This window comes from Mrakia frigida (genome assembly GCF_051309035.1).
Source record: "Mrakia frigida strain ATCC 22029 unplaced genomic scaffold BDY24scaffold_16, whole genome shotgun sequence".
Taxonomy (NCBI): domain Eukaryota; kingdom Fungi; phylum Basidiomycota; class Tremellomycetes; order Cystofilobasidiales; family Mrakiaceae; genus Mrakia; species Mrakia frigida.
Window position 1 is genome coordinate 220,903 of NW_027481265.1, and position 25,714 is coordinate 246,616.

The 25,714-nt window shown below is 53.6% G+C and overlaps 9 protein-coding genes across 9 annotated transcripts; 6 read left to right on the forward strand and 3 right to left on the reverse strand.

Annotated features, from left to right (window-relative positions):
- Nucleotides 1-439: 439 nt before the first annotated feature.
- On the reverse strand, nucleotides 440-1,668 carry BDY24DRAFT_441530 (uncharacterized protein). Its single transcript, XM_076644623.1, has 3 exons — nucleotides 1,440-1,668; nucleotides 1,152-1,364; nucleotides 440-1,032 (listed from the first exon to the last, which is right to left on the reverse strand). Exons 1-3 carry the CDS (start codon nucleotides 1,554-1,556, stop codon nucleotides 832-834), a joined length of 531 nt encoding a protein of 176 aa, XP_076496446.1. The 5' UTR covers nucleotides 1,557-1,668; the 3' UTR covers nucleotides 440-831.
- Nucleotides 1,669-1,685: 17 nt separating this feature from the next.
- PRM15 (phosphoribomutase PRM15) lies at nucleotides 1,686-5,279 on the forward strand. Its single transcript, XM_076640549.1, has 19 exons — nucleotides 1,686-1,810; nucleotides 1,881-1,980; nucleotides 2,046-2,089; nucleotides 2,166-2,189; nucleotides 2,288-2,527; nucleotides 2,638-2,846; nucleotides 2,923-3,101; nucleotides 3,191-3,198; nucleotides 3,273-3,367; nucleotides 3,439-3,530; nucleotides 3,607-3,628; nucleotides 3,700-3,770; nucleotides 3,832-3,910; nucleotides 3,991-4,042; nucleotides 4,124-4,203; nucleotides 4,293-4,509; nucleotides 4,620-4,828; nucleotides 4,982-5,003; nucleotides 5,090-5,279. The coding sequence occupies exons 1-19, from the start codon at nucleotides 1,691-1,693 to the stop codon at nucleotides 5,213-5,215; spliced, it is 1,989 nt and encodes a 662-aa protein (XP_076496447.1). The 5' UTR covers nucleotides 1,686-1,690; the 3' UTR covers nucleotides 5,216-5,279.
- Nucleotides 5,280-5,347: 68 nt separating this feature from the next.
- On the forward strand, nucleotides 5,348-7,146 carry BDY24DRAFT_389540 (ribonuclease T2-like protein). The gene is made up of 7 exons (XM_076640550.1): nucleotides 5,348-5,623; nucleotides 5,706-5,880; nucleotides 6,007-6,084; nucleotides 6,185-6,259; nucleotides 6,346-6,584; nucleotides 6,662-6,811; nucleotides 6,957-7,146. Exons 1-7 carry the CDS (start codon nucleotides 5,427-5,429, stop codon nucleotides 7,045-7,047), a joined length of 1,005 nt encoding a protein of 334 aa, XP_076496448.1. The 5' UTR covers nucleotides 5,348-5,426; the 3' UTR covers nucleotides 7,048-7,146.
- Nucleotides 7,147-7,842: 696 nt separating this feature from the next.
- Nucleotides 7,843-9,175, forward strand: BDY24DRAFT_415334 (peroxiredoxin; the record flags this gene model as incomplete). The annotated part of the gene is made up of 9 exons (XM_076643435.1): nucleotides 7,843-7,946; nucleotides 8,041-8,065; nucleotides 8,179-8,186; nucleotides 8,262-8,279; nucleotides 8,353-8,433; nucleotides 8,527-8,669; nucleotides 8,751-8,787; nucleotides 8,895-9,045; nucleotides 9,149-9,175. The coding sequence occupies 9 exons, from the start codon at nucleotides 7,843-7,845 to the stop codon at nucleotides 9,173-9,175; spliced, it is 594 nt and encodes a 197-aa protein (XP_076496449.1).
- A 983-nt stretch (nucleotides 9,176-10,158) lies between these two features.
- Nucleotides 10,159-13,459, forward strand: BDY24DRAFT_63966 (elongation of very long chain fatty acids protein). Its single transcript, XM_076645034.1, has 10 exons — nucleotides 10,159-10,633; nucleotides 11,017-11,115; nucleotides 11,184-11,247; nucleotides 11,337-11,427; nucleotides 11,519-11,592; nucleotides 11,674-11,719; nucleotides 11,778-11,818; nucleotides 11,913-11,982; nucleotides 12,928-13,054; nucleotides 13,144-13,459. The coding sequence occupies exons 1-10, from the start codon at nucleotides 10,458-10,460 to the stop codon at nucleotides 13,256-13,258; spliced, it is 903 nt and encodes a 300-aa protein (XP_076496450.1). The 5' UTR covers nucleotides 10,159-10,457; the 3' UTR covers nucleotides 13,259-13,459.
- Nucleotides 13,460-14,859: 1,400 nt separating this feature from the next.
- On the forward strand, nucleotides 14,860-16,584 carry BDY24DRAFT_441535 (uncharacterized protein; the record flags this gene model as incomplete). Its single annotated transcript, XM_076644624.1, has 5 exons — nucleotides 14,860-15,017; nucleotides 15,145-15,274; nucleotides 15,382-15,756; nucleotides 15,896-16,126; nucleotides 16,261-16,584. The coding sequence occupies exons 2-5, from the start codon at nucleotides 15,182-15,184 to the stop codon at nucleotides 16,582-16,584; spliced, it is 1,023 nt and encodes a 340-aa protein (XP_076496451.1). The 5' UTR covers nucleotides 14,860-15,017; nucleotides 15,145-15,181.
- Nucleotides 16,585-16,865: 281 nt separating this feature from the next.
- On the reverse strand, nucleotides 16,866-20,182 carry BDY24DRAFT_389558 (MFS general substrate transporter). Its single transcript, XM_076640551.1, has 16 exons — nucleotides 20,005-20,182; nucleotides 19,820-19,913; nucleotides 19,716-19,742; nucleotides 19,529-19,549; nucleotides 19,348-19,447; nucleotides 19,210-19,280; nucleotides 18,987-19,101; nucleotides 18,828-18,920; nucleotides 18,585-18,759; nucleotides 18,427-18,512; nucleotides 18,204-18,268; nucleotides 18,025-18,114; nucleotides 17,880-17,940; nucleotides 17,564-17,820; nucleotides 17,236-17,446; nucleotides 16,866-17,109 (listed from the first exon to the last, which is right to left on the reverse strand). Exons 1-16 carry the CDS (start codon nucleotides 20,082-20,084, stop codon nucleotides 17,090-17,092), a joined length of 1,566 nt encoding a protein of 521 aa, XP_076496452.1. The 5' UTR covers nucleotides 20,085-20,182; the 3' UTR covers nucleotides 16,866-17,089.
- Nucleotides 20,183-21,055: 873 nt separating this feature from the next.
- Nucleotides 21,056-22,531, reverse strand: DLT1 (Dlt1p). Its single transcript, XM_076640552.1, has 5 exons — nucleotides 22,427-22,531; nucleotides 22,241-22,356; nucleotides 22,048-22,155; nucleotides 21,872-21,971; nucleotides 21,056-21,787 (listed from the first exon to the last, which is right to left on the reverse strand). Exons 1-5 carry the CDS (start codon nucleotides 22,494-22,496, stop codon nucleotides 21,492-21,494), a joined length of 690 nt encoding a protein of 229 aa, XP_076496453.1. The 5' UTR covers nucleotides 22,497-22,531; the 3' UTR covers nucleotides 21,056-21,491.
- A 25-nt stretch (nucleotides 22,532-22,556) lies between these two features.
- Nucleotides 22,557-25,466, forward strand: BDY24DRAFT_389564 (uncharacterized protein). The gene is made up of 15 exons (XM_076640553.1): nucleotides 22,557-22,652; nucleotides 22,726-22,746; nucleotides 22,839-22,903; nucleotides 23,017-23,047; nucleotides 23,207-23,252; nucleotides 23,362-23,453; nucleotides 23,559-23,769; nucleotides 23,875-23,929; nucleotides 24,017-24,040; nucleotides 24,121-24,203; nucleotides 24,332-24,449; nucleotides 24,590-24,682; nucleotides 24,804-25,049; nucleotides 25,158-25,253; nucleotides 25,330-25,466. Coding segments are annotated over exons 1-15 (1,290 nt in total). The 5' UTR covers nucleotides 22,557-22,651; the 3' UTR covers nucleotides 25,438-25,466.
- The last annotated feature ends 248 nt before the right edge of the window (nucleotides 25,467-25,714 follow it).

The following is a 25,714-nucleotide window of genomic DNA, read 5'->3' on the forward strand; positions in this document are numbered from 1 at the left end:
CTTCTGCTCGTCGACGGCGGGATTTGGAGCGACGGACGACTCACTCATACGGTCGAAGAGAGTCAAAAGGGATATGGGTGCAGCTCAGAACTAGTAGTGTCGTGGTTCCGACGACGCGTTGAACGAAGAGCGACGAACGATTCCGAAAGGAGTTCGTTCATCGGGGAGAGATAGAGGAGGGAGTTGGCTTGGTGTAGAGGATGGGGAAGATGATATGTTACTGATTCAGAGGAGGTGGTGATGAAAGATGAGGTGATGAGAGGGAGAAGAGGGAGAGGGAAGACGGTGGGCAGAGGAGGGAGACGCGTCCAGCTGGACCAAAGAAAAAGTAGCAGAGTCAGATTCTTCCCGATGAACTCGCAGAGGTCAGAAACGATCTGAGCTCACCTCAAGGCTCTACCTCCACAACAAAAAGCGATTTCCGCCTCTCAACCTCCAAAGCCTGGATCCCTCTCTCTACTGCTCTCTTCTGCTCCTCAAAGTTGACGAGAAGAACGACGGATCCCTCCTGCATCTCGTTCAGGTGGAAAACCGATCTTTCCTCGAACCTCTGGACGAAAGCCTCCGGTCCCTGGTCTGTCCTCTCCAGAAGAGATGGGACGTGAAAGCGAAGGATTCGACGTCGATTGAGGGTCGGAGGAGGAAGACGGGCGAACGCCCACGGTCCGAGTCTGCGCCCCAGCAGGATTCCTCCTCTGAACTCGATCAGTTCAATTCGGCTCCATTCCTCCAGATCCCTGCTGACAGAAGGAAACCAGACGCTCTCGGTGCGAGGTCGGTCGGGGAAGTTGTATCGAACGCGGACTGGGTTGAGATGAGGAAGGATCGGGCTCAAGATAGAGGAGAAGTGGTTGTGGGAGTATGCAGAAGATATATGTAGTCGTTGAATTGAGAGGGGATCTGAGGCGAGTCGAGAGAAGGAGAGATGGGGTGTAGGGACGTTCCAGTGAAGCGACGTGAAGTCGAGGGAGAGGAAGCGGGTTTGAGAAAGGGAGAGGTACTGTAGGGGTTGATTCGGGATGGAGGTGAGGTCTGAGATAGACAAGAAGCAGGCGTGTGAGAATTTTTAGAGTTTCAGTTCGGTTTGCGAAAGAGAGGGAGAGAGAATGAGAGAGAAAGGAAGGAGGAGGAGGCAAGAAAGACGAGCTCACCGTCGGCTGCTTCCTCTCGCAGAACAGCTTCTCCAACGCCTCAACCGTGCTGATTTCGACCGATCCGTGAAGATGAGGAGACGTAGCGACGAGAAAGTCTAGCGAAACGCTTCCGAGAGAGGCGAGGGTCGAAGGGTCCGACTCTTGGAAGACGAGGAGCAGTACATCCCAAGGCAGGACTCGTCGCCGGCGAGGAGGTTGAGAGAGACTCGACTGTGAGGGGAGGAAGCGAGCGTCAGAGCGGATCTTTTCAGACAAAAACTCGAGGGATCCATAAGGGACACGTACGGCCGTCATTGTGGACGGCGAGTTGTGCTGAAGGTGTGGAGGAAGGCCTTGGGAAGGACTGCTGACTGGAGGAGGAGGGAGGGAGGGAGAACTTAGAGATGAGCTCGTCCATTCCATCCCTAGAGTACGAGGCAAAGAAAGATACTTGCGACTCGTGCTAGATGGTGGACAGGTAGCAATGAGATTGCGAGAGGTGATGTCCTAGAGAAGAACTATCTACTGAGCTTGTGATGGTTAGGGCGAAAGAGAGGATGATCCTCTCGAATCGAGGAAGCTCGCAACGACGACACCCTCCCTTCCCTCCCCTCCCCATGTCTCCCATCCCTCCCTCTCTACAAGAAGCACTGGACGAATGGCTCGAGTACGATCAGGTGAGGTCGATCTCCCTTCTGCATCTCTCGGTGTCTCTGGCAAGCTCATTCTTCTGACGCTTCTGAACAGAACGAATCGACGAGGAAGGAGATTGTTGAGCTTCGAGATGCTCAGGATTGGAACGAGCTCACAAAGAGGCTCGGCAGTAGAATCGAATTTGGAACAGCAGGTGAGTAGTTCTTCACCTAATTCCGTCTAAGAGAACAAGTCTGATCTTGTTTGGCGTTCTTCCAGGTCTTCGAGCGAGAATGCAAGCTGGATTCAACTCGATGAACGACGTGAGCTTTCCTTCCTCTTCCTCCCTTCTTGCTCGAAGGACTGGAGCTGATCTTCTTTATCGCTTTGATTCTACAGCTCACTGTCATTCAAGCTTCTCAAGTTCGTCGCTCTTGCTCTCCTCGTCGTCGTCTTCGCTCTTCTGGATTCAGCCCGGCCGAGCTCACACTCCTCTCTCCCCTCTCCTTCCTCGCACCCAGGGTCTCGCAGCCTACGTCCTCGCAACGAACCCCGAAGCCAAGCAGAAAGGCCTCGTCGTCGGTCACGATCATCGACACAACTCTCGAAGATGGGCTGAGCTCACAGCTGCAGTTTTTCTCGAGAAGGGAATGAAGGTCGTCTTGTACGAAGGTCTCGTTCACACCCCTTTGGTTCCGTTCGGAGTCAAGACTCTCGGAGCTGCTGTAGGAGTCATGATCACGGCTTCCCACAACCCTAAGGTACGTCGGAAGAGAAGTGGAGTCGAGCCATCGTCCGACCAACTCCAGCTCCCTTTCGCGTCTTCGTTTCCTCGCCGCTGACTCGCTTTCTTTCCCTCCTCTACGCTCAGAACGACAACGGATACAAGGTCTACTGGTCCAACGCCATCCAAATCATCTCTCCTCACGACACCGGCATCGCCGCTTCGATCCTCGCGAACCTCAAACCCTTCATCTCCTGGGACACGTCCTCCGTTCGAGCTCACCCTCTCTGTGAGGATAAGACGGAAAAGATGAAGGATGCCTACTTTGAGCACATCAATTCTCTCTCGAGGACTAGGTAGGTCCTCGTTCATCTTGATCGAACGCTTTTCCTTCCTCGTCGCGTCGCTGACTGCGTCCCTCCCTTCCGCCAGAACCACCAACCCTTCGTCACCCATCACCTTCGTCCACACTGCTCTTCACGGCGTTGGAACTCCCTTCTTCCTCCGAGCTTTCAAGGCCTTCGATTTCCCTGCGCCTGGTCTCTGCGAGGAGCAGATGGATCCTGATCCAGAGTTTCCGACGGTTCCGTTCCCCAATCCTGAGGAGAAGGGTGCGTCCCTCTGCTTTAGACTCATCCGCATGTTTACATTCGACTCTGACTCTTTCTCTCTCTCTTTCTCTCTTTCTCTCGTTCTCCAGGAGCTCTCGTACGTCCTTCACAATCCTTGTTCTCTCCGCTCTCTCTCTCTATCGCTGAACCTCGTGCTCTTTCATCCACCAGGATCTCGCCATGAAGCATGCCACTTCGATTGGAGCTCAAGTAGTTCTCGCCAACGATCCAGATGCTGATAGGTTCACAGCTGCTGAGAGGAACGGGTTCGTCTCGTCTTCTTCGTTCCGTCGACGCGTTCGCTGACCTTTTTTCCCTCCTTCGTTTGACTTTCCAGAGACGGCTGGACGGTCTTCACCGGAGATCAGATCGGATCTCTGTTCGCCTCGTGGGTTCTCGACGGATACAAGGCGTCAGGGAAACCCATGGGTTCGTTCATTTCTTCGTCCCTTTCGTGTTCTCATTCTCCAGCTGACGTTGTTTCTCGTTTCGTTCGACTCGACAGATCGATTGGCGATAGTAGCTAGGTTGGTACGAAGTCAATCTACTTCCGTTGCCTCTCTCCGAGACTGACTCGTCGTCTTCCTCGGCTCTGCAGCACCGTCTCGTCCAAGATGATCGCATCGATGGCTCGAACCGAAGGTTTCAAGTTCGTCGAGTCGCTTACTGGTTCGTCCGAGCTTCAGCCTCAACTTATTGATTTTTTCTCGCTAATCTCGATCCCTTTCAGGCTTCAAGTACATCGGAAACAAAACTGAAGAGCTCGCCAACGCCGGCTTCGAGGTCCCCTTTGGTTACGAGGAGGCCATGTAAGCTCTTGATCTCTCTTCGCTTCGCCTCGCTCGACCAGCAACCTGATCATCCTCTTCCACCCTTCGTCTCGTCTCAGTGGGTACATGCTCAGCCAGAAGATCCGAGACAAGGACGGAGTCTCAGCCGCTGTTCGTCTTCCTCCCTTCTCGTCTTTGACTTACTCTCCCTTGCTGACCGCTCCTCCTCTTCTCCTTTCACTTGACATGCAGGCCTGCTTCGCCGAACTCGCCTCATCTCTCTACTCTCGAGGCTCAAACCTCAAAGCCCATCTGGAGGAACTCTACGCCAAGTTCGTTTCCGTCGCTCCTCCCCGTCTCTTTTTCTCTCCTCCTCTCCCTCTTCTCACCCCCATCTTGCTTCTTTCTTTTGCTTGCACAGATACGGAACCTTCATCACCCGGAACTCTTACTTCATCTGCAACGACCCTTCCACGACCGAGAAGATCTTCCAGCGACTTCGATACGCGTTCCCTTCCTCGGACGAGGACGAGACTCCCTCCGTTCCCCTGCCTCACTCGGTGGATCCCAATCCGCTCGTTTTCGGTCAAGATGGGACTCCCGTTGTTGTTAGTCGTTCTCAGGCCGCAGTAGTTGAGGTACGTTTCTTTCCTTCCCCTCCGTCTCTCTCGTCTCTCTCGCCCTCTCCTCCCAAACTCCTCGCTAAACCCTCTCTCCCTCCCTCTTTCTCCCCTCCTTTTTCGCACAGACCCAATCCGCCCTCCCCCGAAACCTCGGTCCCTTCCAACCCCCAACCTCCCTCGGGGGCCTCCCCATCACGTCCGTCCGAGATCTCACGCTCGGATACGACTCGACCAACGCGCCTTCGTACGAGCCTGATCTGCCCAACAGTGGAGGGGAGATGATCACGTGGATTGCGGGGGTGGAAGGAGGGGAGAGGGTCGTGTTGACTGTTCGGTGAGTTTCAAGGGATGGGGAGAGGGAAGGGGAGGACGCGTCGTTGTTTAGAGTTGGTCAAAACGCAGGACTTACTTACGATGGCCGAGCCTGAAAGAACAGATTAGCTGACCTTTCATCTCTTTCGCCTGGACGCTGGAATCGAAATCAAAGAACGAGTGGAACGGAACCGAAGGTGCGTCCTCTTCCCTCTCCTCTGTCCGAGCCGTCTCGTCTCGCTCACACCTCTCTTTTCGTTTCACCTCTCTCGCCACCTACCAGATCAAATACTACCTCGAAGGCTCCGGTCCTTCCGTTTCTCGCGTCGAGGAGATCCTGACGAAGGTGGTGGAGGAGTTGGGCGAGAGCTGGATGGAGGTGGAGAGGAACGGGTTGAAGAGGGCTTGATCAGATCAAGATATATATATACTCTTGTTTATTTTGGCTTGCTCATCCGTCTACCTTTCCCAAATGTTTAGAAAGTGAAAACGATTGTTACTCCTTTCGTCTCTGAATCGAAACTCTCGCTCGCTCCTCATCCGAATCTCGAAATCAAGCTCACCAGACTCTGCTCCCTTCCGACTTCCATCTCCCTTCCCGCATCAAAACCCAGCCAGCGATGCTCCCCCTCCTCTTCCTCCCCCTCCTTCTCCCCCTCACCATCACCGCCTCCCCCTCCCCCTCCGCTCTCACCTCCTCCTGCTCAACGTCCTTCCCCTCCTGCTCCACGCCTCCCTTCCTCAACCTCCTTCAATCCTGGGATCCAGAATCCACCGACTCAGGAGCGTGGCTCATCCAAGCCTTAGAAATCGAGTCGTTCGTATCTAACCTTTCACTTTCGTTAAGGAACGGAAGAACTGATTCGGTTTGGTTTGGTTTTGGTTTGGTTTTGGTACAGATGCGACGACGGTAAACGACTCAAGTCGTGTTCGACCGACCAGAGGGTGTTTTCCTCGGAGAAGATCATGTCTGCTGTGGAACGGTCGAGCTCGAGAGGGGAAGTGGAAGAGAGTGAAGCGGAGTGGATGGTTAGATCTACGGGGGAAGGGGTGGAGGAGGTTTGGGAGAGGGCGGTGAGTTTGTTCGTGAGCTTCGAACGGAAGGAGGTGAGCAGAGGGCTGAACGAGGGAGCTCACTTCTTGTTTTCTTTGTTGTTGTTGTTGTTGTTGGTCCGTTGGTTCTGGAACGCGTCCTTGTAGTGGTCAGTCTCTGGAACCTGCCTCTCAACGATGGATCCTTCGTGCGATCCTTCAGGAACCGTAGCGAAAGGGATGGAGGTGAGCTCGACCTTGTTCCTTCTCTCCCTCCCTTTGTTGTTTCTTCCCTGAGGCTGACCCCTTCCCCTCCTCCTCCTCCTCCTCCTCCCCACTATCGAAGGTCGCCCCTTTCTTCCAACTAGCCCACCGAATCCACACCGCCCTCCCCGTAGCCAAAATTCTCGAGGACGCGGATGTTCGTCTCTCTCTCTCTCTCCATCCTCCTCCCACCTCCCCTCCCTCTCCAAAACTCACCGTTCTCTCCCCTTCTTCGTCGCTCAGATGATCCCCTCAGAAGACATCACCTACTCCCTCCTCGAACTCACCCAAACCCTCCACAAAGCCACTTCCTACCACCCTCTCCTCCTCTGCATCGAAGGCAACTCGCTCAGCACGATCTCCTGGCCGATTGAACTTCTTGCTGGATCAGACAGGTGGACGCCGGAGTTTGGACCTAGGAGTTTGGAGAGTCTGAAGGGAAGCGAGGGGAGGAAAAGTAATTGTCCTGAAGAGGGGATTGTGTGAGTCGAGTCTCTCTCGGCAAGCTTTCTGAAGAGGGGAGAGCTGACCGACGCGTCGTTTTGGATTCGAACAACAGCTTGCACCCTTCCCTCCTCTCCATCATCCGTCGAAGGAAACCCCAACCGACTCACACGTGGGATCCGATCATGAGACCTAGTCCGAGGCATTTGAAGATGCCTACGAGTACTGTCGAGGAGGAAGAGGAGGAGCCGACGCCGAGACTTGGGTGAGCTCGTCCTTTCTCTCTCTCTCTCTCTCTCTCTCTCTCTCTCTCTTTCGTTCCTTTCGTTCGAGCTCTCGTCGTTCGTTTCCCGCAACGCTACGAAGATCGGAGAGCTGATTCGGTTGGGGTTGGTCTCCTGTTCGGATAGCTTCTTCAACAAGGCTCAAGAGAAACGAGAGAAGGTTCAGGAGGGACGAGACGCGGTCGTTGGGAGGAGGGTGGCGAGGGATGAGCTTTAGAGCGGAGGAGGTTGGGTGGTTTGGATTGGATTGGAGGTGGATGTATAAGGGTGAGAGGGGGTTTAGTTTAATTGGGGTTAGATATGTTTGTTCTTTCTTGTGCATCTTGAGGAGCGAGAGGAACGATTTCGTCGATTCAGCGACGCGTCTCGTTTTTCCTTCGCAACTTCGTTCTTCCGTTCTTCTTCTTCGGAAAATTGCAAGCTGCGACACAAAAAGAAGATGTGGCCCTCTACCAACAAGGTACCACTTAGCAGCAGCGTTCCAGATCTTCTCGAACTTCTAGCAGTCTACCGCGTCTCGGTCTCGTTGTCCTTCTTCTTCTGCTCTTCCTCCTTTTCTCTTCTCTCCCGACCTCCTCCCTTCCACGTTTTCCAAAAACCCCTCTCCCATCGCTTTCAACCCTACATTTCCTCCAATCGCCTTCTCAGAAGCCAGTTCGTCCGTGATAGCAGGAGATCCCCCAAAAATCGGCCGAGCCAGAAAAAAAAGAAAGCCGAGCTCGCTCTCTCAAAATCCAGTTGAACCTCGCGGCTCGTTCCCTTCCTTCTTTCCCTCCACCCACCACCTTCCTTCCTTCCCAACCCTTCCTTCCCCTCTTTTCTTTCCTTCTTTTCCACTACTTCCATCGTGAGTCCTCACCCGCCTCTCTCCCCCAACCCATCCACCTCTTCGCTCGCTCTTTCACCTTCCCTGGAAGGCAAAGAGGAGGGGGACGAACAGGATCCGATGATCCCGGACAGCTCAATCTCACCCACCCTTCCTTCCCTTCCTTCTTTCGTTTCGTTCTAGACTATGTCCAAAGCCTTCATCCAAAAGCCCGCTCCCAACTTCGAGGGCGTCGCCGTCACCGAGGGAGAGTTCCAGGACGTCAAGCTTTCTGATTACTTGGGAAAGTGGTGAGTTCCATCAGCCCACTTTTCGATGGAGGGAGCAGTCCTTGCTTTGAGCTGTTTTCTGACACTTTTGCAATGTGGTTTTTGGGGATCACAGGCTCGTTCTCTTCTTCTACCCTATGGTGAGTTTCTAGTCTTTGCTCGTCTTTTGAACAGGAGCAACGAACGAACGAATCGAATCTGACCTTCCTCCCTCCTCCCTCCTCCCTCCTCCCTTCCTTCCACCTTCTCCCAGGACTTCACGTGAGGATTCCTTCTTCTCTTTTCGGTCCCAACCTCGCTCGTCGCTGAACCATACTCCTCTCGCACTCTCTACAGCTTCGTCTGCCCCACCGAGTGAGCTCGATCTCCTTCCTTCCCTCTCTTCGAGCGAGCTCACTGACGTGTCCTTCCCTTTCCTTCTCATCAGGATCCTCGCCTTCAACGCCGCTCTCCCCCAGTTCGCCGAGCTCAACACTGCCGTTCTTGGTGTTTCTACCGACTCTGAGTTGTGCGTATCTCTCAAGAATGACTACTCCAAAACCGCGGATGACTGATGATCTCTCTCTCTCTGTCCCCTCCTCCTTCTTCTCGTCGAATCAAGCTCCCACTTGGCCTGGGCCAACCTTCCCCGAAAGGAGGGTGGACTCGGACCTGATCTCAAGCTCTCCCTCCTCACCGACAAGGCCCACAAGGTCTCGAGGGATTACGGAGTCTTGCTTGAGGAGGATGGAATCGCCCTTCGAGGTGAGCTCGACTCTTCCCTTCCTTCGCCTTTCAAGTCGAGCTGTAAGCTGATCTTTTCGTTCGTTCGCTGCGACTTTGTAGGACTCTTCCTCATCGACCCTACCGGAACCCTGAGGCAGTGAGTCCCCCGCTTCCAAAGTTGGTTGAACCGTCGAAGGAGGAGAGACGACCGTCGAAGTCTCGAAGCTCACCCTCTCTCTTCCCTCCTCCCTTTCTTTCCTACAGGATCACCATCAACGACCTCCCCGTCGGACGATCCGTCGAGGAGACCCTCCGACTCGTCAAGGCCTTCCAGTTCTACGAGGAGAACGGAGAGGTCTGCCCTGCCAACTGGGACCCCGAGACCAACAAGGACACCATCAACCCTAACAAGAAGGTGCGTTTGCGTTCGCTCTCGTTTCCCCACCCTCACTCACACAAACGAAGATGAAAAACTGACCCGTCCCGTCTCCTCTCTCCCACGCGTTCGTTCCCATCAGCTCGAATACTTCGCTCACCAAAAGTAAATCCACCCCTTCTTCCTTTTCCTCTCTCTCTCGTCCTTTCGGAATCGCTCCACCCCTCCCTTCCTCCCTCCCCTACCCACTACAATCCCCTAGACGGCTCCCCCTTAGATTATCTAGATGCAACCTCCCCACCTTAGACTAAACAAAAAAAAACACCTAGACTTTTTTACTCTCGATGCAAATCACACAACCTCTTTTCCCTCCTTTTCTTCCTCCTTTTCCGAGACGCGTCGAGAGAGAGGCCGAGAGAGAGATTCCGTGACTGACTGACTTCCCCTTCTTTCTTCTTCGTTCGTTCGTTCGTTCCTTCGTTCGCGTTCTCGTTCGGCTGGTGTTTCGTTGAGCAGTCGCTCGGACGCTGAGGAGAAACAGGTGAACGGGAAGAGGTCCCTGGAAGAGGAGGAGAGTGGGAAGAGCGGGAAGAAGGGGAGGGTTGAGTAGAGTAGAATAGAATTGGAAGGAGAAAAAAAAAGAAAGGGGGCGTCTATCTTATCTTCGTTTGTCGACGAAACGAAACGAGGGAGGGGAGGGAGGGTGTGGAGAGAGAGAGAGGGAAAGAAGGTTGAGAGAAAACGACGCGTCGCGTCAAACTGCCTTTTCTTGTTTTTTGCGCGTCGTTTTTCGAGAGCTCTGCAACAACTTACGGAGAGGGATGAACGGCCACGTTGCAGCTCGTTGCAGGCGGGCTCCCTTCTGAATTTTTTCAGCTTCTCTCTCTCAAAGCCTGGCCTTCCCTCCAAGTGTCGGCTATCGACTCTTGGGTTTTCCGCCCGGTGTTTTTGCTTCCCTCCTCAGCAGTCCTGAGCCTGTTGACCGAAAAGGTCGAGCCTCGTGCTCCTTGGCGGACCAGGCTGTTGCTGTCCGATACATGTGGGTAGGTTTCGGTCCGGAGAGAAGGGAAGGAAAAAAAAGGCGAACGAGCGAGAGGAGAGACACGCGCGTGGTTGTTTGACCCAAGGAGAAAAAGCTCGTTTTCGAAGGCGAAGTTCTGTCTTTGCGAGCAGAAATTTTGTCTAGTATCAGAGAGGGGACGCTGAGGTATGCGCTGAGGTCGAAAAAACTTTGCGTTGTTTCCATCCGACTGTTGTTTTTCCAGAGAAAAGGAGGTGACGCCTCTTGAAAGAGTTGAAAGATCAAATCGACTCGTTCTCCTCCCAACGTCTTCCTTCCCTCCCTCCTCTCCCTTCTCTTCCCTCCTCCTTCCCTTTTCTCTTCTCCTTCTCCTTCTCCTTCTACCACCCTCGTCACTCGTTCAACCTCCTCCTCCTCTCCTCCTCTCGCCATGTCGTCCTTCTCCCTCTACGACACGCTCGCTTCCGTGATCCCAAAGGAGCTCGCTCTCCCTTCGTACTTGTTCTCGTTCGAGTCTGGCGTTACTCCTCTGAGTACCTGGAAGGAGGTTGGGATCGCCATGTTCACCTACTTCTTGGTCATCTTCTCGGGTAGGGAACTTATGAAGTAAGTAAAGACTTTCTCTTGTCGAGGCTCTTTGCCGTCCCAATCCCATCAGCCCTGTTTTTTCACTCGCGCCGGCAACGAGAGAGAGGGAGAGGCTGTTTGTTCGAGCACGAAGGAAGCTCTTCGTTTCCTTCCAGAGCTCGTTCGACTTGACGGGGAGCTTCCTTGGAGCTCGATCTACCCTGTCGAGCTGTTGAGATGGATAGAAGGAGTTCTATACGAAGTCGAGGAGGAGCGACGAAGGGACGAGTCTTTCGTCCTCTGTTGATTCGCCCTCCCTCCGTCCCTCATGCCAGCGCACCTTTGTTTGCTCTCGCCTCCCTTTCCTTTCCAAGAGCTCGTTTTTCTGACTCCATCTTGTCGTTCTCTTCCACTCTCTACAGGAAGCTCCCTGCGTTCAAGCTGCAGTTCTTGTTCCAGTGCCACAACCTCTTCCTCTCGACCGGTTCAGCCCTCCTCCTCATCTTGATGGTTCAGGAAATGTGAGCTCTCTCCTTTCCCTTTCTCTCACATCCTTCTGAGCTCACTCCAATCTACTCTTCTCTCTCAGCGCTCCCATCGTCTACAACCACGGATTCTGGTATGCTATCTGCAACCCCGCCGCTTTCACTGAGGTAGGTGCCCTTTCGCTCGCCTCCCCAACCTTTTGCCCCTTCGACTCTCGCTCCTTCTCGAGCTGATCCCCTCGCCCTCCTTCCCACAGAAACTCGAGTTCTACTACATCATCAACTACTACATCAAGTACTACGAGCTCCTCGACACCGTCTTCCTCGTTTTGAAGAAGAAGAACCTCGGTGAGTAGCTCCTCTCGTTTGCTCGTTCCAAGAGGGTCGAAGCTGACTTCCTCCTCGCGACCTCCTTTTCATGTTTCCTACCCTGTTTCAGCTTTCCTTCACGTGTTCCACCACTCGGCTACCGCCGTCTTGTGCTTCACTCAGCTCCAGGGAACTACCTCTGTCGTACGTCTATCTGTCTCGCTTCGATGAGAGCTTGAGAACTGAGCTCGAAAGCTGACCCTCGTCTTCCTTGGTTCCAATCAGCAATGGGTCGTTATCACCATCAACCTCCTCGTTCACGTCATCATGTGTACGTCCTACTGCCTCCTACATACGAGCTCTTTGCTGATCTTCGTTTCTCGCAACAGACTACTACTACTTCGCCACCGCCGGAGGAAAGAAGCTCTGGGTTCGTCCTCAGCTTCTCTCTCTCCCTTCCCCTCCCTCCGAGCTCGACGCGTCGCTGACCTCGTCCTTCGTGTTGTTTTCTACGCGTGACGCAGTGGAAGAAGTACCTCACCACCATGCAGATCACTCAGTTCATCATCGACATCTTCATCATCTACATCGCAAGCGGGTCCCTCGTCTCTTACCGTCAGCCACCCTCTTTCTTTCTCTCTCTCTCTTCTCTTCTCTTTCTTTCTCCCTCTCTCGTGCTTTCGTCTCCCCACCACCCAAACACCACCTCTCCACCTCCTTCTTCCTTCACCTCTCTGTCTCTCTCTCTCTTTCTTTCTCGCTCCCTACTCCCTCCCTCCTGGCTCCTCTCCTCTCCTCTCCCTTTCTCTCCCACGCAACTCCTCTCGTTTCCCTCTCTCCTCTGCCAACCCATCTCCCTCGTCTCTCCTCCTCCTCCTATCCCATCCCTTGCCACTCTGTGTCTCCGTCTCCTCTCCCTCTCACGCACCCTCCTACGAACCAATCCCGCTTCCTCTCCCTTCTCGACCCTTACCCCTGCTATCTGCGTCCTCGAAACACTCCTTCGCGTTCACCTTCCCACCCTCCCACCCTCTGTCCCGCTCTAGAGTAGATGTAGCATGCGACGCGGGAGGAGACGAACGCAAGGCGAGGCACACTGCTCGGAGGTCTGGGGTTGGGTTGAAAAGAGCGGTTGGAGGAAGAGGAACGCGTAGAAGAGCGGGTTCGAGAGAGACGACGGGTTGGCGTTGGTCTCCGGGGTTGGGAACACGGGAAGGAAGAGAGCGAGAGAGTTTCGAGGTGCTGGGTGGGTTCGGGGGTGGGAAACGAGGAGTTCGTGACGAGGAGATGGAAGAGTCGAGACTCGAGAGAGGCTACGAGGAGGTTCTTGAGGAGGTGCGGGAAGAGAAGAGAAGAGAAGAGAAGAGGAGGTTGATCGAGGAGGAGGTGGTGGTTCTTGGGGTGGGAAGAGACGAGCTCGAGCTTGGGAGAAGTGAAAGAGGAGAGAGAGAGAGGAGGAGGAAAGGGTGGTGGCTTCTCGTTCGAACAAGAACGGTCGAGAGCTGACCTTTCTGCTTCTGGCTTTCGTCCTTTTTCCAGGTTACGGACACTTCGTTCACGCCTACGGAGCTGGACGACTTCCCAACATCGGAGATTGCGCTGGATCGGAGGGAGCTGCTCTGTTCGGATGCGCTCTGATCTCGTCGTACCTCTTCCTCTTCATCGGGTTCGTCTTTCTCCTTCCTGCCTTCGCTTCCCCTCGTCATGTCGAGAACAAAAGAACTGACGTCTCTTCGCTTTGGTTTCGTGAAACAGATTCTACCGAGCCACCTACAAGGCCACCGCCGCTGCGAAGGAGAAGCGAGGAGGAAAGGGATCCAAGGTCATCCGAGAGGGAAAGAACGGATCCGCCATCGTTACCGAGAAGTAAAGAGAAGACCTCCTCCCCTCTCTTGCTTTTCTTCCATTTCGTCCCCTCGGTCGTGTTCGTTTTCTTTTAGAAGCTCGGGTGGTAGCCCGTCGAAACGGTGCCTTGCTCGACGCGTTTTATCTCTCCCCTCCCTCCCCTCGCATCCTACCCCATCTAGTCTACCTATTGTACCCCCCTCTCTCTCTCATCACCTAGTCTACCTTCTCCAATTGCTTTTCTTCTTATATCCGCCCTGCATGCACCCTCCCTCCTCCCCTCCCCTCGCAATCAAAAAGGCTTCCGTTTCTTCTCGTTTCGTCGGTTCGTTCTCTTTTGTTCGTTAGAGCTCAGCAACTCAGTTTTCTTCTCCTCTCCTAGGGTTATACCACTTCTCTCTCGCACAAAACCTTTCTTTCTCTTCTTTTAGCTTAGTCGATCTTGATCCTCGATTTTTTTTTCGTTAAGGTTGGGCCGCGTTCGCTTCGTTTTGACTACTTCTCTTTCCTCCTTCGTTTCGTTCGTACTATTCTGATCCTTTCTCATCAATGAGGTTTCTTGGACTGAGAGTGTAGAGTGAAGCGCGAGAGAAGGAGGGAGTCTCGGAAACTCAAACAAACTCACGCCGCGTCTCGCCTTGACTTTCTCTTTCCCCCCCCCCCCTCCCCCCATTTTCCTGCGGTGTTCCTTCAGAGCGCCGTTCCGTGCATCTTCTACATCCCTTCCCCCTCTTCAGAACTTGATAGAGACGAAGGAGGGGAAAACGGTGAAGGAGGATGAAGTGAACCGATGTTGAAAAACAAAGGACAACAAACTGGGCTGGAGTGGCCACTTTCTCTCTGTCGTTTCGATAGCATTCTGATGAGGGATAAGATGTTTTGAGCTTAGTTCCACGTCTAGCTTTGGGAAAGAGGATCGCTGTGCAGCTGGACGTTTGGAGGAAAGATCAAAAGACGCGACGCGTCGTTGGCCTTCGTCGTCCAACTCGCCTCGGCGCGAGTTTGCATTTTCCCTGGTGCATATCGAGCACTTCTCCTCAAATTGCTAGCCCGCAGACGGCTGAGCTCGCAACTGCTTGGAGTCAGAGGAGCGAGGGGAAGAAGGTAACGAAGATCCGAGGCGACGACGTCGAGCGAGTCGGCTGCTAAACGAAGCCTCCCTCCTCTCTGGGTCATCTGCAGTATGAGTTCGAGGGTGCGCACGCTCAGAAGTCGCCCCCTTAGCTAGATATCTGGCGAGGGAAGACTTTCACGAGCGCTGTTCCCTAGCTTTCTCGCCAAGGACGCTTTATTTCCGAACCTCGACGCGACGCGAATGCCGTCGAGCTTTTGACCCGTCCTTCCTCTCCTTCCCTCTCGCAGACTCTCCTGAGTTGTTCCATTCAATGCTCATTGATTTCAGCTAGCTCCCCTTACCAAAATCCTCCTTCAAAGCAGGCTAAACCCAAAGAAGACGCGGAAGCAGAACTGGAAGGTTGAGCTCGATCAGCCTTGAAGTTCCCTTCCCTCTCTCTCACGGCGTTGAGCCCTTCAACAACAATCTCTTCCCTCTCCAAAGCCTACATTGATCGCTCCACAGCCCTTGAAATTTTCCTCCCGATCTCTTAGCCGTCGCCAAAATCTGCACGATCGCTCGTTCGAGGTTTCAAACCCGCCTTCCCTTCCGGTCAGGAACCGAACTTTCTCTTCGATTTTCCCTCCCTCCCGTCCCAGCAGATCAAAACTCCGATCAAATTTGAAGCAGAAGGGATGACCACCAACCACATCCTTCACTCTTCGTTCAAGTAAGTCCTTCGTCTTCTCGCTGGTAGCAGAGAGAAGAGAGAGCGGAGAAGGGCGAGTGTTTTCGACTCGAGCTCACCTTTCCGTCCCTTCCCTCCCTCTTTCCTTTCTTTACCTTCTCTTCCTCAGACCCATACACCTCTCTCTCCTCGCCTGAACCTTCACCATGAAGCGCAACAGACCTCGCTACACTCACATCAAGCTCAGGAGACGCTCTCTCTGGCAGAAATGTTCCGACCTCTGCGAGAAGCTCATGAAGGTGAGCTCGCGTCCTCTCGTTCCTCCCTTCCCGTCCCTCTTCCCCCCTCCTACTCCCTCGTCTTCTTTCAGCAGCTGATCATCTTTCTGTCTCCTCGTCCCACTCAGCCTACCCCTCCCGTGGCCGCTATAGATTTTGGACATCTCTTCCCTACTCCTCACTACTTCTCCCCACCCGCCTTCGTCGTCCCTCCCTCCTCCCTCCCGCCTCGAACCAAAGGCCAAACTAAATCCCTCCTCGCCCTCTTACCCCTCCTCGAAACTGCCTATCTCTCAGGAGATAACGAACTCTACCACAAGCAACTCGCCAAGCTCAAGAAACTCGACTGCGAAGTTGGGAAGGACTTCGAGAAGGCGATTTGGGAGGCGAGGAACGCTGGATTCGACCGAGGGTATCTGGGCTTTGTGAGACGAGGATTGGACGGCAGGAACAAGTGGCAGGGACGGATGGTGTTCAGTTGGTTGGGGTACAAGTCTGAGGTGGTGAGTGCTCGATGCTCCGTCCCCAGCTTGGTGTTTCGTTCGTTTTCCTCAGTCCGTCTCCCCAATCCTCGTCGTCGTGGTCGTCTTTCTTCTCGCTGACTGCTTCCTCGGTTCTCTCCTTTCCATGTGAGTCGCTCAGATTCTCCCCTTAATCGAGTCTCTCCCTCACGTCGTAGATCTTGTCCAAGCGAGGCGCCTGCCTCACCATGACATCGACAACCAGGTCGTGTTCGTCTGCGATCGGATCGATCCGCTCGACGTGATTACCAGCGACGACCTCGCTCGGATCTGGACGATGAAGAGATCTCTCGAGGAGAAGAAAGAGCTCATGTTCGAGATGATCAAAGAGTGGAAGTCGGCGGTTCAGATAGTGAGTCTTCGAGCTCCGTTCTTCCTCGTTTCGAGCGACGACGCGTCGCTGTTCTTCCTTCCCCGACAGCGAATCGACGTGGAACTGACTCGGATTTTCATCCCACTCTCTTTTCTCCCTGCTTCCCATTTCAGAGACACTCCCTCACTCCTATCTCTCCCTCTTCCTTCATCAAAACCTCTTCCCTCCTCGCTTACCTTCCTTTCCTCCCCTTCCACAAGTCTCCCGCCGCCAAACTCTCGACGTCGCAGAAGGACGCTTCACTCGAACTCACTTCGGTCGCTGGCACAATTGGAGGATCGTCCGTCGCTGCTGGAACGATTAGGAGGTCGGAGTACTCGTCGGGAGACGATTCGAAGAGCCTCGAGTCGTTTGACCAGGAGGACTCGGTGTTCGAGTTCAGGTTCGAGTCGGATGGGGAGGTTAATGGATCTTTGGCTGGTTCGGGGAGAGATTGACTTCGTCTAGTCTAGCTCAGGTCGTGCCCGTCGTTCGTTTTTTCTTTTTCGCACCTGCTTCTTCGTCTCGTTTCGTCGCCCTCTCTCGACGTTTCTTACCCATCACCTCGCCACGCACTGCTCTCCTCATCCCTCTAGCTCACTTTTATCCATGATCTACTCGTTTATCGTAGCTTTCGAACTCCTCAGCCGGCGAGATGCGAACTTGATCAGCTCACGATGCGTTGTCTTCTTTTTGGCTCGTCCCCGATTCGACCCTAACTCGATGATCCTCGCAGAGGTTAGAAAACGTGGATCTATGACATCGAAGGCAAAACAGAGGGTTACTACAACTAAGGGCTGAAACGAGACCGCCATACAAAAGAACAAGGAAAGAGAGAGAGAACGAAGGAAGAAAGATCGTGAACCGCCGCGTCGTCTCAAGTTCGTCTAATTCAACCCGTCCGACCAACAAACCGAAAAACAGAAGAAGAACCCTGAACCCCAGAAGCAAACGTAGGGGAGTTTAGAGGCAGTATCGGAACTCTGCAGGGAAGGAGGGAGGAGAGACAAAACGAGGGAGTCGGTCAGCTTCGGTTGAGTCGATTGAAGAAAGGGAAGGGACGTTTCGAAGAACGACGAGACGCGTTAGAATAGACCGAGAAGACTCACTGAGGTTCTGCCTATCCGTCAGATCCGCGAAAGCCATATCGAGCTTCCTTGAAACAACGGTTCCGTCGGCCTGGACTTCGTCGATGTAAGATTCCTCCTCCTCCATCTCGGGAAGAGCGTCTCTTCGAACGTTCTCTCGGTGGAGGCCGTATCCGATCATGACCATGATGATGGGGCAAGCAATGTAGCAGGCGAGGATGATGATCCAAGGCTGCGGAAGAAGGTGCAAACGAAAGGGGAGAGCGCGACGCGTCAGTTTAGCTTGAGCTCGACGAGGGCGTACGAAATCCCGGAGGAGGAGAGATTATTGGAGAGTATATGTACTTACAATAGTGTTTCGAGGAGAGTACTCAGCCTTCCACATCTGAGGAGCGCAGAGGTTTCCGAGGCAGTACCCGATGAGGAAGACCGCGTTAACGGTTGTCTTCTTCGTGTGACCAGCGTTGACCGCAGATACCCATGCAAGTGCCAGAACGAAGCCCGTCGTCCCGACCCCCGTAACGTACAGCGATACTAGCTGTCCAGTCTTGTTGGAGAAGGGTAGACCGAGGATGAGGCACGCGCCGATGATGTTGGGTAGGAAGTCTGATAACGCGAAGCGGAATCAGCTCTTCGTCTTCCTCTCTTGTTTTGATTGGACTCACAGATGACAGAGATAACAACTCTCTTGTTGGGCCACCTCTTGATGCAGAGGGATCCGGTGTACTAAAGGAGGACGGGACGAAAAAGCAACGGAAGACGCGACGGTCAGCGGGGTGCTCGTCTTCGAAGCGATAATTCGATGCTCACGAGGGTGATGATCTCAACGACACCTCCTACACAACCAAGGAGGGTAGTCTGCAGGGTAGTGAAGCCGAAGGACTTGATGATGATGGCGTTCTGTGCGAAAGAAGGGGTGCGCGTCAGATTCGAGTTCCGATTTTCTAAAAGTGGGACGTCGACGAGCAGAAAACGAGGATGTGACTTACTTGGTTGGTAAGAGAGTTAGGTACGTTATCGAGGGCAGCAAAGACGAAGAAGAACCAGGTCTTCCCTGGAAATCGCAGAGGAGAAAGAACAAGTCAGCTTCGACGCGTGGAGCTCGGTGCGGTCGAGGTCCCTCCCTGTATTCCCTCTCATCCCTCTCCCGTGATCTCCTCCATCCGTAACACAGCATAGAGCCCCTCGTTTTATAAAAAACTAGACACTCACAGTCGGTCAGGGCCTCGATGAACTGTTCCTTCTTCCAAAACTTGTTCTCGATTCCGGTTTTGTTGCTTCGGATTCGTTCAATCGCACTGGTACGAAGAACGGAGAGGAAAGTCAGTGAAACCTCATCGAGGAGGGAGATAGAAGGTCTGAGTACGAACATGATCTTCTCGTCGTGAGTCAGGAAACGGGCGTTCATCGGCGAGTCGGGGAAGTAGAGGAAGTACCATACAGCGACGATGAAGGTGATAGCACCAGTTGTGAGCATGAAGATACGCCATGGAGCCATCGAGGACTTCGAGTGGAGAATGGCGAAGGAGAGAAGCCCGCTGATGACTGGAAGGAGGGGAGAAGGGGACGACGCATGAGCAAAACTCTCGACGGAATCAAGTTTTAGGACTCACTCTGTGCTGTTCCGTTCATCAAGAACCAGAAGGAGACTCTTCGAGCGGCCTCGGCATGCGTGTAGAACATAGTTGTAGAGATCATGAAGCCGGCTGAAAGAGAAGAGACGAGGTGTCAGCGACGAGAGGACGGAAGGCAGAAAAGCGAAACGGCTTTACCGGTGATAGATCCCTCGCAAACTCCAAGTCCCAATCGGCAGATGAAGAGTCCAACGAAGTTGCTACAGGCAGCGTGGCACATGAGAAAAACCGACCAGCAGAAGATGTTGAGGGACTGAAGAGCAGCAGCGGAGCGAAGCGAAATCAGCTCCGTCCTCGACGCGACTTCCCTGAAACGAACGCTCCGTTGCTCGAGCCACGAATGATCCAGGAAGCTACTCACCATCCACTTTCCGATAGGGAGCTTCTGAAGAGCCAGGTTCTGAGGCCATTCGAAGATCAGGTAGGCGAGATCTGCGAGATGCGGCAAATTAGCGCTCGCTTTTCGAATCGACTTCGGAAAAAGAGAACGAGAACTCACAGAAGATCGTACCGAGCCAGTTGTACTGAAGAGTCGAGAGGTTCGTATCTGTCTTGATCCCCAGGTTGGCAGAGTTTCCCAAGGTCGTCTTGTCCATGAACTTTCAGGAAGGAAAAGAAGAGCCGATCAGAAAACGTTGTCGACCCGGAGACTTTCACGACGGGAAATCAGGAAAACTCACCTGGACGGCATAGAGAACCATCTGATGAATCAAGAAAGGGGGAAAGAGGTCAGTAAGTGACGTGAGGGAGGAGAAAAGGCGGGAAGAGAGGGTGAGGAGGGGTCGATGTGAGATGGACGAGTTCGGCGTCTCGTCTCGTCTCCTCGTCCTCTTCTCCGCGGCCTTATCAAGAAGAGTGTTTACTCACCATCATTGGAAGGATATGCCTATCAATCTTTGTAGACAGAGCAAAGATCGAAGACGGAGTCAGTTGGGAGGAGGGAAGCTCAAAAAGTGACGACGAGCTCTTACCTTTTTCAAGACACGAGCCGCCTCAGCAGGATCGAGTTCTCCAGTGAACCCAGCGACCAAAGCAGCAGAGGCATCGGCGTCGTGAGCGGTAGTGCTAGAGGAGAGAAGGACGAAGAAAGTCAGTTTCGGGGCGAGTCCCACAAAAGGAAGCGAGATAAGAACGCGATGTCGAACGTCGAACTCACTGCAAGTCGTGTCCGTGTCCAACCTCCTTGGACAAGACAACAGTGTTATCGTTTCCCTTCTTCTCGTCGATGTCGTCCATTATTGCGTTACTGGGAAAGGGGTAGGGGTCGAGAAAGGAAGAGGAGAAAGAGATGGTCGTCGGAGAGAAGGAAGACGGTCGGTTCCCTCCGCCTTCCCTCCCACGGCCAACCAGAGATGAAGCGCCCAGACGAAATTCCAATCCCAGAATAGCTCCCTCTTGATAGCGAGTAGATTGCTTTGGAGCAGTCGGATCAGACCGTTTGCACCTCGGGAAAGATAGGGCCAGCGATCCACTTTTAGCTCTGAACGGCGTTGAAAGAGTTCGCCGTTGACGGGTTTGATCCCTTGTTGCGGTCGCCCCTTCTTGCGCACAGAAGATGAGAGAAACTGCTGTCAGTTCGAGAGCAAGACTATAGAAGACGAGATTGGGCTGAGCATGGAGGGAAGGAAAGGAAAAGGGAGGGAGAGGGGGTGGTTCAAACTAACGAGGTTTTTCGGCTAGACGCGTCTTCGCCCACGAAGAACGCTTCCTCTCAAAGCGAGATCTCCATGACGGAGGAAGCGAAGTCGACTTGAGAACAAGATAGGGCACCTCCGATTCGGTTGGGGAGGATAAGGGCGAAGGAAGGAGACAAATTCGGTGAGCTTTGAAGACTGAACTTCGCGACGCGTCGAGAAGAAGGGCCAGGACGGGGGAGGAAGCTATAGAAAACGAAGCGGCGAGATTCAGCTCAGGACCGTCGAAAGAAGTCACCGAGAGACGGACGTTGAAAGGACTTACCTTTCAGAGGCTGTGCTTTGAACCTCGTCCCCGAGCAAGCAATGAGGAGAAGTCCGTCAGTTATACATAGACTGCCTACAATGATAAGCTGAAGATCTGCCCAAAGAACGTTCCGAGAATACCGTATCTCGACAGGTCGCCGTGTGTGAGCGAGATGAACAGGACGAACGAACAAACGTCGACTCGAAATCAAGCGACAACGCGTCCCTCTCTCCTCCACCTCTCTTCGTTCGACGCAGCTGGCAAGATAAGATCGTAAAAGTCATAACTCGTCGTTAAAAGAAGGCAAACTGTAGCGAACAGCTTCTCTCCTCTCACCCTCGTTCTATCAAAGGCGTCTCACTCGACTCGCTCCTCATCTCTGCTCGTCGACTCGACGTTCCAGATTCGAACGTCCCTCTTCCTGGATGGCGTGTTGCTGGCTGGGTAAGAGAGGAAGATGCTAGCATCGAGGGAGTAGTGAAAGTGTCTCCTCGAAAGGGGCTAGATCCAGCTCCAGCGTCGGGAGAGAGTGAGGTCGAGAGGGGGAGCGGACGGTGGGGAGGTTGAAGTGGTCCAGGTGAATTCGGTGCGGTAGCTGTTTGGAGACGGATTTGGCTGAGAGAGTGGAAGGAAGGGAAAAATGTGTCAGATTCGACCGTGCGGCAACAAATCGACCAGAGGGAGAGGTGAGAGCAGGTCGACTCACACCGCCCAAAGGATTCTGATCCCCATCTCCAGCTCAGCCGCCGTCAACTCTCTCCCACTGTACTGAGCGATATCCAGGATCTTTGCTAGAGGTTCGGTGTAGACTGACTTGAGTAGAGGGTGGTAGAAGAGGGGAAGGGTTCTGATCTTGTGAGGCGAGAAGGGGATGGTTGAGGCTGAGGTGGGAGGGAAGGTTGGGTTGATGAGCTCGCTGATGGGAGGCAGGATATCGTTGATGGCGTGAAGTTTTTGGAGGAGGAAGGTTCCGTAGTGGAGGGAAGGGAAATCGCTGCCTGGAGGAGATGAAGGAGAAGTTCAGCTCGAGACGTTTGAGACGACGAGAGCCGCGAAAAGGAGGGGACGAAGAAAGAACGAACCTGGTGCTCCCCAACCTTCTTGGGTCCCAGCTGTCGGTTGCTGAACATGAGCTATGATTGCAGTGCGAGTGTACTCTCCTGAGATGTAGCGAGAGAGACTCTAGGAGAATGAGAACGGAGAAGGATGATGAGCTCGACGGTCTTCAGGGGCGCGAGAGAGATGAAACGAAACGAACCTGAGGCAGATCTGCTTCCTTGACTGGAATGTAAGGCCTAGGGATGGTCTGCAGTGTGTACCGGATGTTGAGTATCCGACCTAGGCAGATGAAGAAGGAAACAAAGAGCTGGGGAGAACGAGAGAAGGGAAGGGGGAGGAGAGGGTGAGCTCGATCCGGTTTGAACTCCTCCTTCTTCTCTCAATAGACTCACGACCGCTCCATATCCAGCGACTAGGATGACGATGTTCCACCTTCTCTGACCACCTGTGTTCCAAGCTTGACTGATGAGACCCCAAGCTGATCCAGCGACGGCAACGAGAGTGAGAACTGCAGACGAAGGAGGAGAAGGAGTGAGCGTCGTCGAGTCGAAGAGAGAGGAGGAAGGAGCCCAACTCACAGACTAAGAAAGCGAACGAGGAGTGATAGAGTACACTCTGAAAGATTCGAAGAGGTGTCCTACGACCCATTCGGAGTTTTTCTTTTCAGTCCGAGTGAGGGTTGGAAGGGAAGGAGCTGCCGAAGCTCACGACGTCGATTTCAAGCCCTGCCTGAGCTCTCTCTCTCCTCCCGTCAAACCCCCAGCAACGAAACCTTCAACTCTCACAGATTTCAAGGTCTCAAAAGTGAGCCTTCGCACCTTCTCTGCGACCCGAGCGAAGTCCGCAAAAAACTGACAAGATCGGGGGTTGTTTTCAGTGGTGGCCGATTCCAAGTTTTGTGAGCTTGAGCTTTCCTTCCTTCCCTCTCCTTTGAGTCTACAAGAACTGAGCTGACTCCCTCCCTCCCTCCTCCGACCCTCTACCACTCAGATGACCTTTTAGGTGTGTCTCCTGACGTTGGGGATACTGAGCTCAAGAAAGCCTACAAGATGAAGGTTCGTCGTCTTTCCTTTCTTTCCCTCGCTTTCCTTCCCCTTCGACCGAGCTCAACTCTCGTCCTCCTTCAGATCGTTGAGCTAACTTTCTCGCTTCTCACTTCGACTTTCAGGCCATGCAACATCATCCTGACAAGAATCCAGGTTCGTACAGACTCGAGGGAGAAAGAGGAGGAAGGGAAAAGTCAGCGAGCTCACCGTCCCCGAAGCTGACCGACTCCTCCCTTCCTTTCCTTTTGCTCTTCCTCTCTCCCTCCCTCCTTCGACTCCCTCGTCTTCGAACTCGATTCTGAACACGAACAGACGACCCTCAAGCTGCCCACGAGAAGTTCCAGGAGATTCAGAATGCGTGAGTTGGCAGTTCTCGATTTGGTCCTCCTCTACTCTTTCGAGCGAGCTCACACTCTTCTCCGACCTCTCCTTTTATTCTCTCTCTGCATCGTCTCCCTTTTATACAGCTACCAGACTCTGCTGGATCCCGACACCCGAGCAGCCTACGATAACTACGGACCTGATTTCAACGAGCGGAGAGGAGGAGGAGGTGGTTACGGTTCGTCTCCTTTCGCGTCGTCCTTTCCTTCTTCTCCTCCTCTCCTCTCCCCGCTCAAGTCTTGGAACTGATCATCACCCACTCCCATCGCTATTTATTGTTTAGGTCCCTCCCCAGAAGACATCTTCGCCTCCATGTTCGGCGGAGGAGGAGGAGGACATCACCACGGACATGGAGGGGGAGGAGGATTCCGTCAGAATCGCTCGACGGGAGAGGATACCAGGGTCGCCTACGAGGTTTCGCTGGAGGATCTGTACAACGGGAAGAAGGTTATGATGAACCTGGAACGGCAGGGGATCTGTGGGCATTGCGATGGGTGAGTCCACAAACGCGTCTCCTGCTTGCTTCGATCTTTTGATCAACGAGAGAATCGGACTGAGGCTCTGAACTGATTATCGCTTTCACTGTTGGATCATTTCAGGACTGGAGGGAAGAAGCATGCTAAGCCGAAGCAGTGTGTCAAGTGTCAAGGAAAGGTCCGTCTCGTTTCGTCTCGCCTTCCCAGACCGCGTCCTGCTCGAAGCTGTCGCTGATCATGTCCCTCCTCTATCTTTGCGAACTAGGGTCACATCACTGTGAACCGAATGGTCAGTCTCGTTTCTTCTCGCGCCCCTCGCTTTCGTCGTTTTGGGCTGACCCGGGTTCCTCTCGTCTCTTTTCGTTTCAGCTCTCGGGAATGATGATGGCTCAGTCTCGCGCTGTCTGTCCTTCCTGTGAAGGCGCCGGATCTAAGATTCGAGACGTCGATCAGTGAGTTACTATTTCAAGAACACTGCTTTGTCGTAGCTCGAAGCAGCCGCGATCGACCGGGCACGAAGACGCGTCGACGATTCGAAGGAGCTCACCGTTTCCGTCTTTCCTTTTCCTTTTTCCTCCAGGTGCAAGAAGTGCAAGGGAGTCAAGACCGTTAAGGAGAAGAAGAAGACCTCTTTCACGATCGAGAAGGGGATGCAGGATGGCGAGAGGATCGTTTTGAAGGAACACGGAGATCAGTTCGTGAGTCCTCCCTCTCTTCTCCTCTTGAGGCGAATTTCTCGATTCAGCACGAGTTGAACCGGCGGAAAGCCTATGGCTGCTTTCAGTGTTTTCCGAGTCGATGCTGACTTCCGCTTCTTCTCTTCGTCCGTCTTTTTCAGCCTGGAGTCACGACGGGAGACGTCGTCTTTATCCTTCGGCTGGTACCTCATCCAACTTTCACTCTCTCTGGAACTTGCGACCTCATGACAACAGTGAGTTTCATCGTCCATCCTCAGCGTCTCTTACCCACGCTTGCCCCAAGCAACTCGTCTTCTCTTCTCCGAACTCACGCGTCTCTCTTCCCCCTCCTTCCTTCCCTTCTTCTCTCGACAGATAACTCTCACCCTCTCCGAATCGCTTACCGGCTTCTCTCGGATCGTTCTCACCCATCTCGACGGACGCGGTATCTCTCTGACGGTTCCTCGAGGACAAGTCGTCAACCACGGCCAAACCCTTCGGATCGAGAACGAGGGGATGTGGCAGCCCGGAGGAGAGAAGCTGGGTAGGAAGGGAACTCTTTGGGTGAAGTGCGAGGTCGAGAAGCTGAGTGAAGATTGGGCCAAGTCGATAGATCTGGACGTGAGTGCTCTTTCTCTGTGTCGTTCGATCTGCGACGCGTCTTCTTCTCGCCTCTTTCGTCGCTGACTCTGCCTCCCTGTTTCCTTCTTTCTTCTCCGATCGTTCCAGGCTCTGGAAAAGCTTCTTCCTCCTAAACGGAAGAACGTTGAGCCGTTACCGACGACGGTCGACGAGGTTTCGTTCAAGCCGGATGATCACCCTCCCGTTCGTCCCTTCTCTCTCTCCTTCCTTCCTCCTGTCCTCCAACTGAGCGAACCCTCTTTCTTCCTTTTTTCACCAGAAACCTCGGCAGCAGCAGAACTACGACCATGGGGAGTACGAGGACGAGGAGGACGACGATGAGTATTACGAGGGAGGAGGAGGGCAGCCCGAATGCCAACAGCAGTAGTAGATGATCTGATGATTCCATCTCAAGGGTCTTGACGACGGAACTTGGAGCCGAAAGTTCGGCTTTTGAAGAGGTTCGAAGACCATCAGGAAGAAGGAAAGAGAACAAGCGAAAGGAATGGTTTGGTTGGACGCGATCGGCAATTTGTTCGTGGCGAGTCATCACCTTCCTACCCTCCTCTCCTTCACAAAGTAGCAGCAGAATTGAACCACTCGTTTCTTCACTTTCTCGGGTCCCCCTCTCCGCCCGCTCTCGACCTTCCGTAGACCGACGTACA

Coding starts and splice junctions, on each gene's coding strand:
- BDY24DRAFT_63966 (XM_076645034.1), top strand. CDS start 10,458: ATGTCGTCCTTCTCCCTCTACGACACGCTCGCTTCCGTGATCCCAAAG. Junction 11,248..11,336: donor ACCCCGCCGCTTTCACTGAG/GTAGGTGCCCTT, acceptor TCCTTCCCACAG/AAACTCGAGTTCTACTACAT. Junction 11,593..11,673: donor TCCAGGGAACTACCTCTGTC/GTACGTCTATCT, acceptor GGTTCCAATCAG/CAATGGGTCGTTATCACCAT.
- BDY24DRAFT_389558 (XM_076640551.1), bottom strand. CDS start 20,084: ATGGACGACATCGACGAGAAGAAGGGAAACGATAACACTGTTGTCTTG. Junction 19,743..19,819: donor CGGCTCGTGTCTTGAAAAAG/GTAAGAGCTCGT, acceptor CTGTCTACAAAG/ATTGATAGGCATATCCTTCC. Junction 19,281..19,347: donor CTGGCTCGGTACGATCTTCT/GTGAGTTCTCGT, acceptor CGCATCTCGCAG/ATCTCGCCTACCTGATCTTC.
- BDY24DRAFT_389564 (XM_076640553.1), top strand. Junction 22,904..23,016: donor AGAAAGCCTACAAGATGAAG/GTTCGTCGTCTT, acceptor TTCGACTTTCAG/GCCATGCAACATCATCCTGA. Junction 23,930..24,016: donor GTGTCAAGTGTCAAGGAAAG/GTCCGTCTCGTT, acceptor TTTGCGAACTAG/GGTCACATCACTGTGAACCG.
- BDY24DRAFT_441530 (XM_076644623.1), bottom strand. CDS start 1,556: ATGGAATGGACGAGCTCATCTCTAAGTTCTCCCTCCCTCCCTCCTCCT. Junction 1,365..1,439: donor CGCCGTCCACAATGACGGCC/GTACGTGTCCCT, acceptor CTCCCCTCACAG/TCGAGTCTCTCTCAACCTCC. Junction 1,033..1,151: donor GCGAGAGGAAGCAGCCGACG/GTGAGCTCGTCT, acceptor TGTCTATCTCAG/ACCTCACCTCCATCCCGAAT.
- DLT1 (XM_076640552.1), bottom strand. CDS start 22,496: ATGGGTCGTAGGACACCTCTTCGAATCTTTCAGAGTGTACTCTATCAC. Junction 22,357..22,426: donor CTCGTTCGCTTTCTTAGTCT/GTGAGTTGGGCT, acceptor CTTCGTCTGCAG/TTCTCACTCTCGTTGCCGTC. Junction 21,972..22,047: donor AGGAAGCAGATCTGCCTCAG/GTTCGTTTCGTT, acceptor TCATTCTCCTAG/AGTCTCTCTCGCTACATCTC.
- BDY24DRAFT_389540 (XM_076640550.1), top strand. CDS start 5,427: ATGCTCCCCCTCCTCTTCCTCCCCCTCCTTCTCCCCCTCACCATCACC. Junction 6,260..6,345: donor AAATTCTCGAGGACGCGGAT/GTTCGTCTCTCT, acceptor TTCGTCGCTCAG/ATGATCCCCTCAGAAGACAT. Junction 6,585..6,661: donor TGTCCTGAAGAGGGGATTGT/GTGAGTCGAGTC, acceptor TTCGAACAACAG/CTTGCACCCTTCCCTCCTCT.
- PRM15 (XM_076640549.1), top strand. CDS start 1,691: ATGATCCTCTCGAATCGAGGAAGCTCGCAACGACGACACCCTCCCTTC. Junction 1,811..1,880: donor AATGGCTCGAGTACGATCAG/GTGAGGTCGATC, acceptor GCTTCTGAACAG/AACGAATCGACGAGGAAGGA. Junction 3,629..3,699: donor CGATTGGCGATAGTAGCTAG/GTTGGTACGAAG, acceptor TCGGCTCTGCAG/CACCGTCTCGTCCAAGATGA.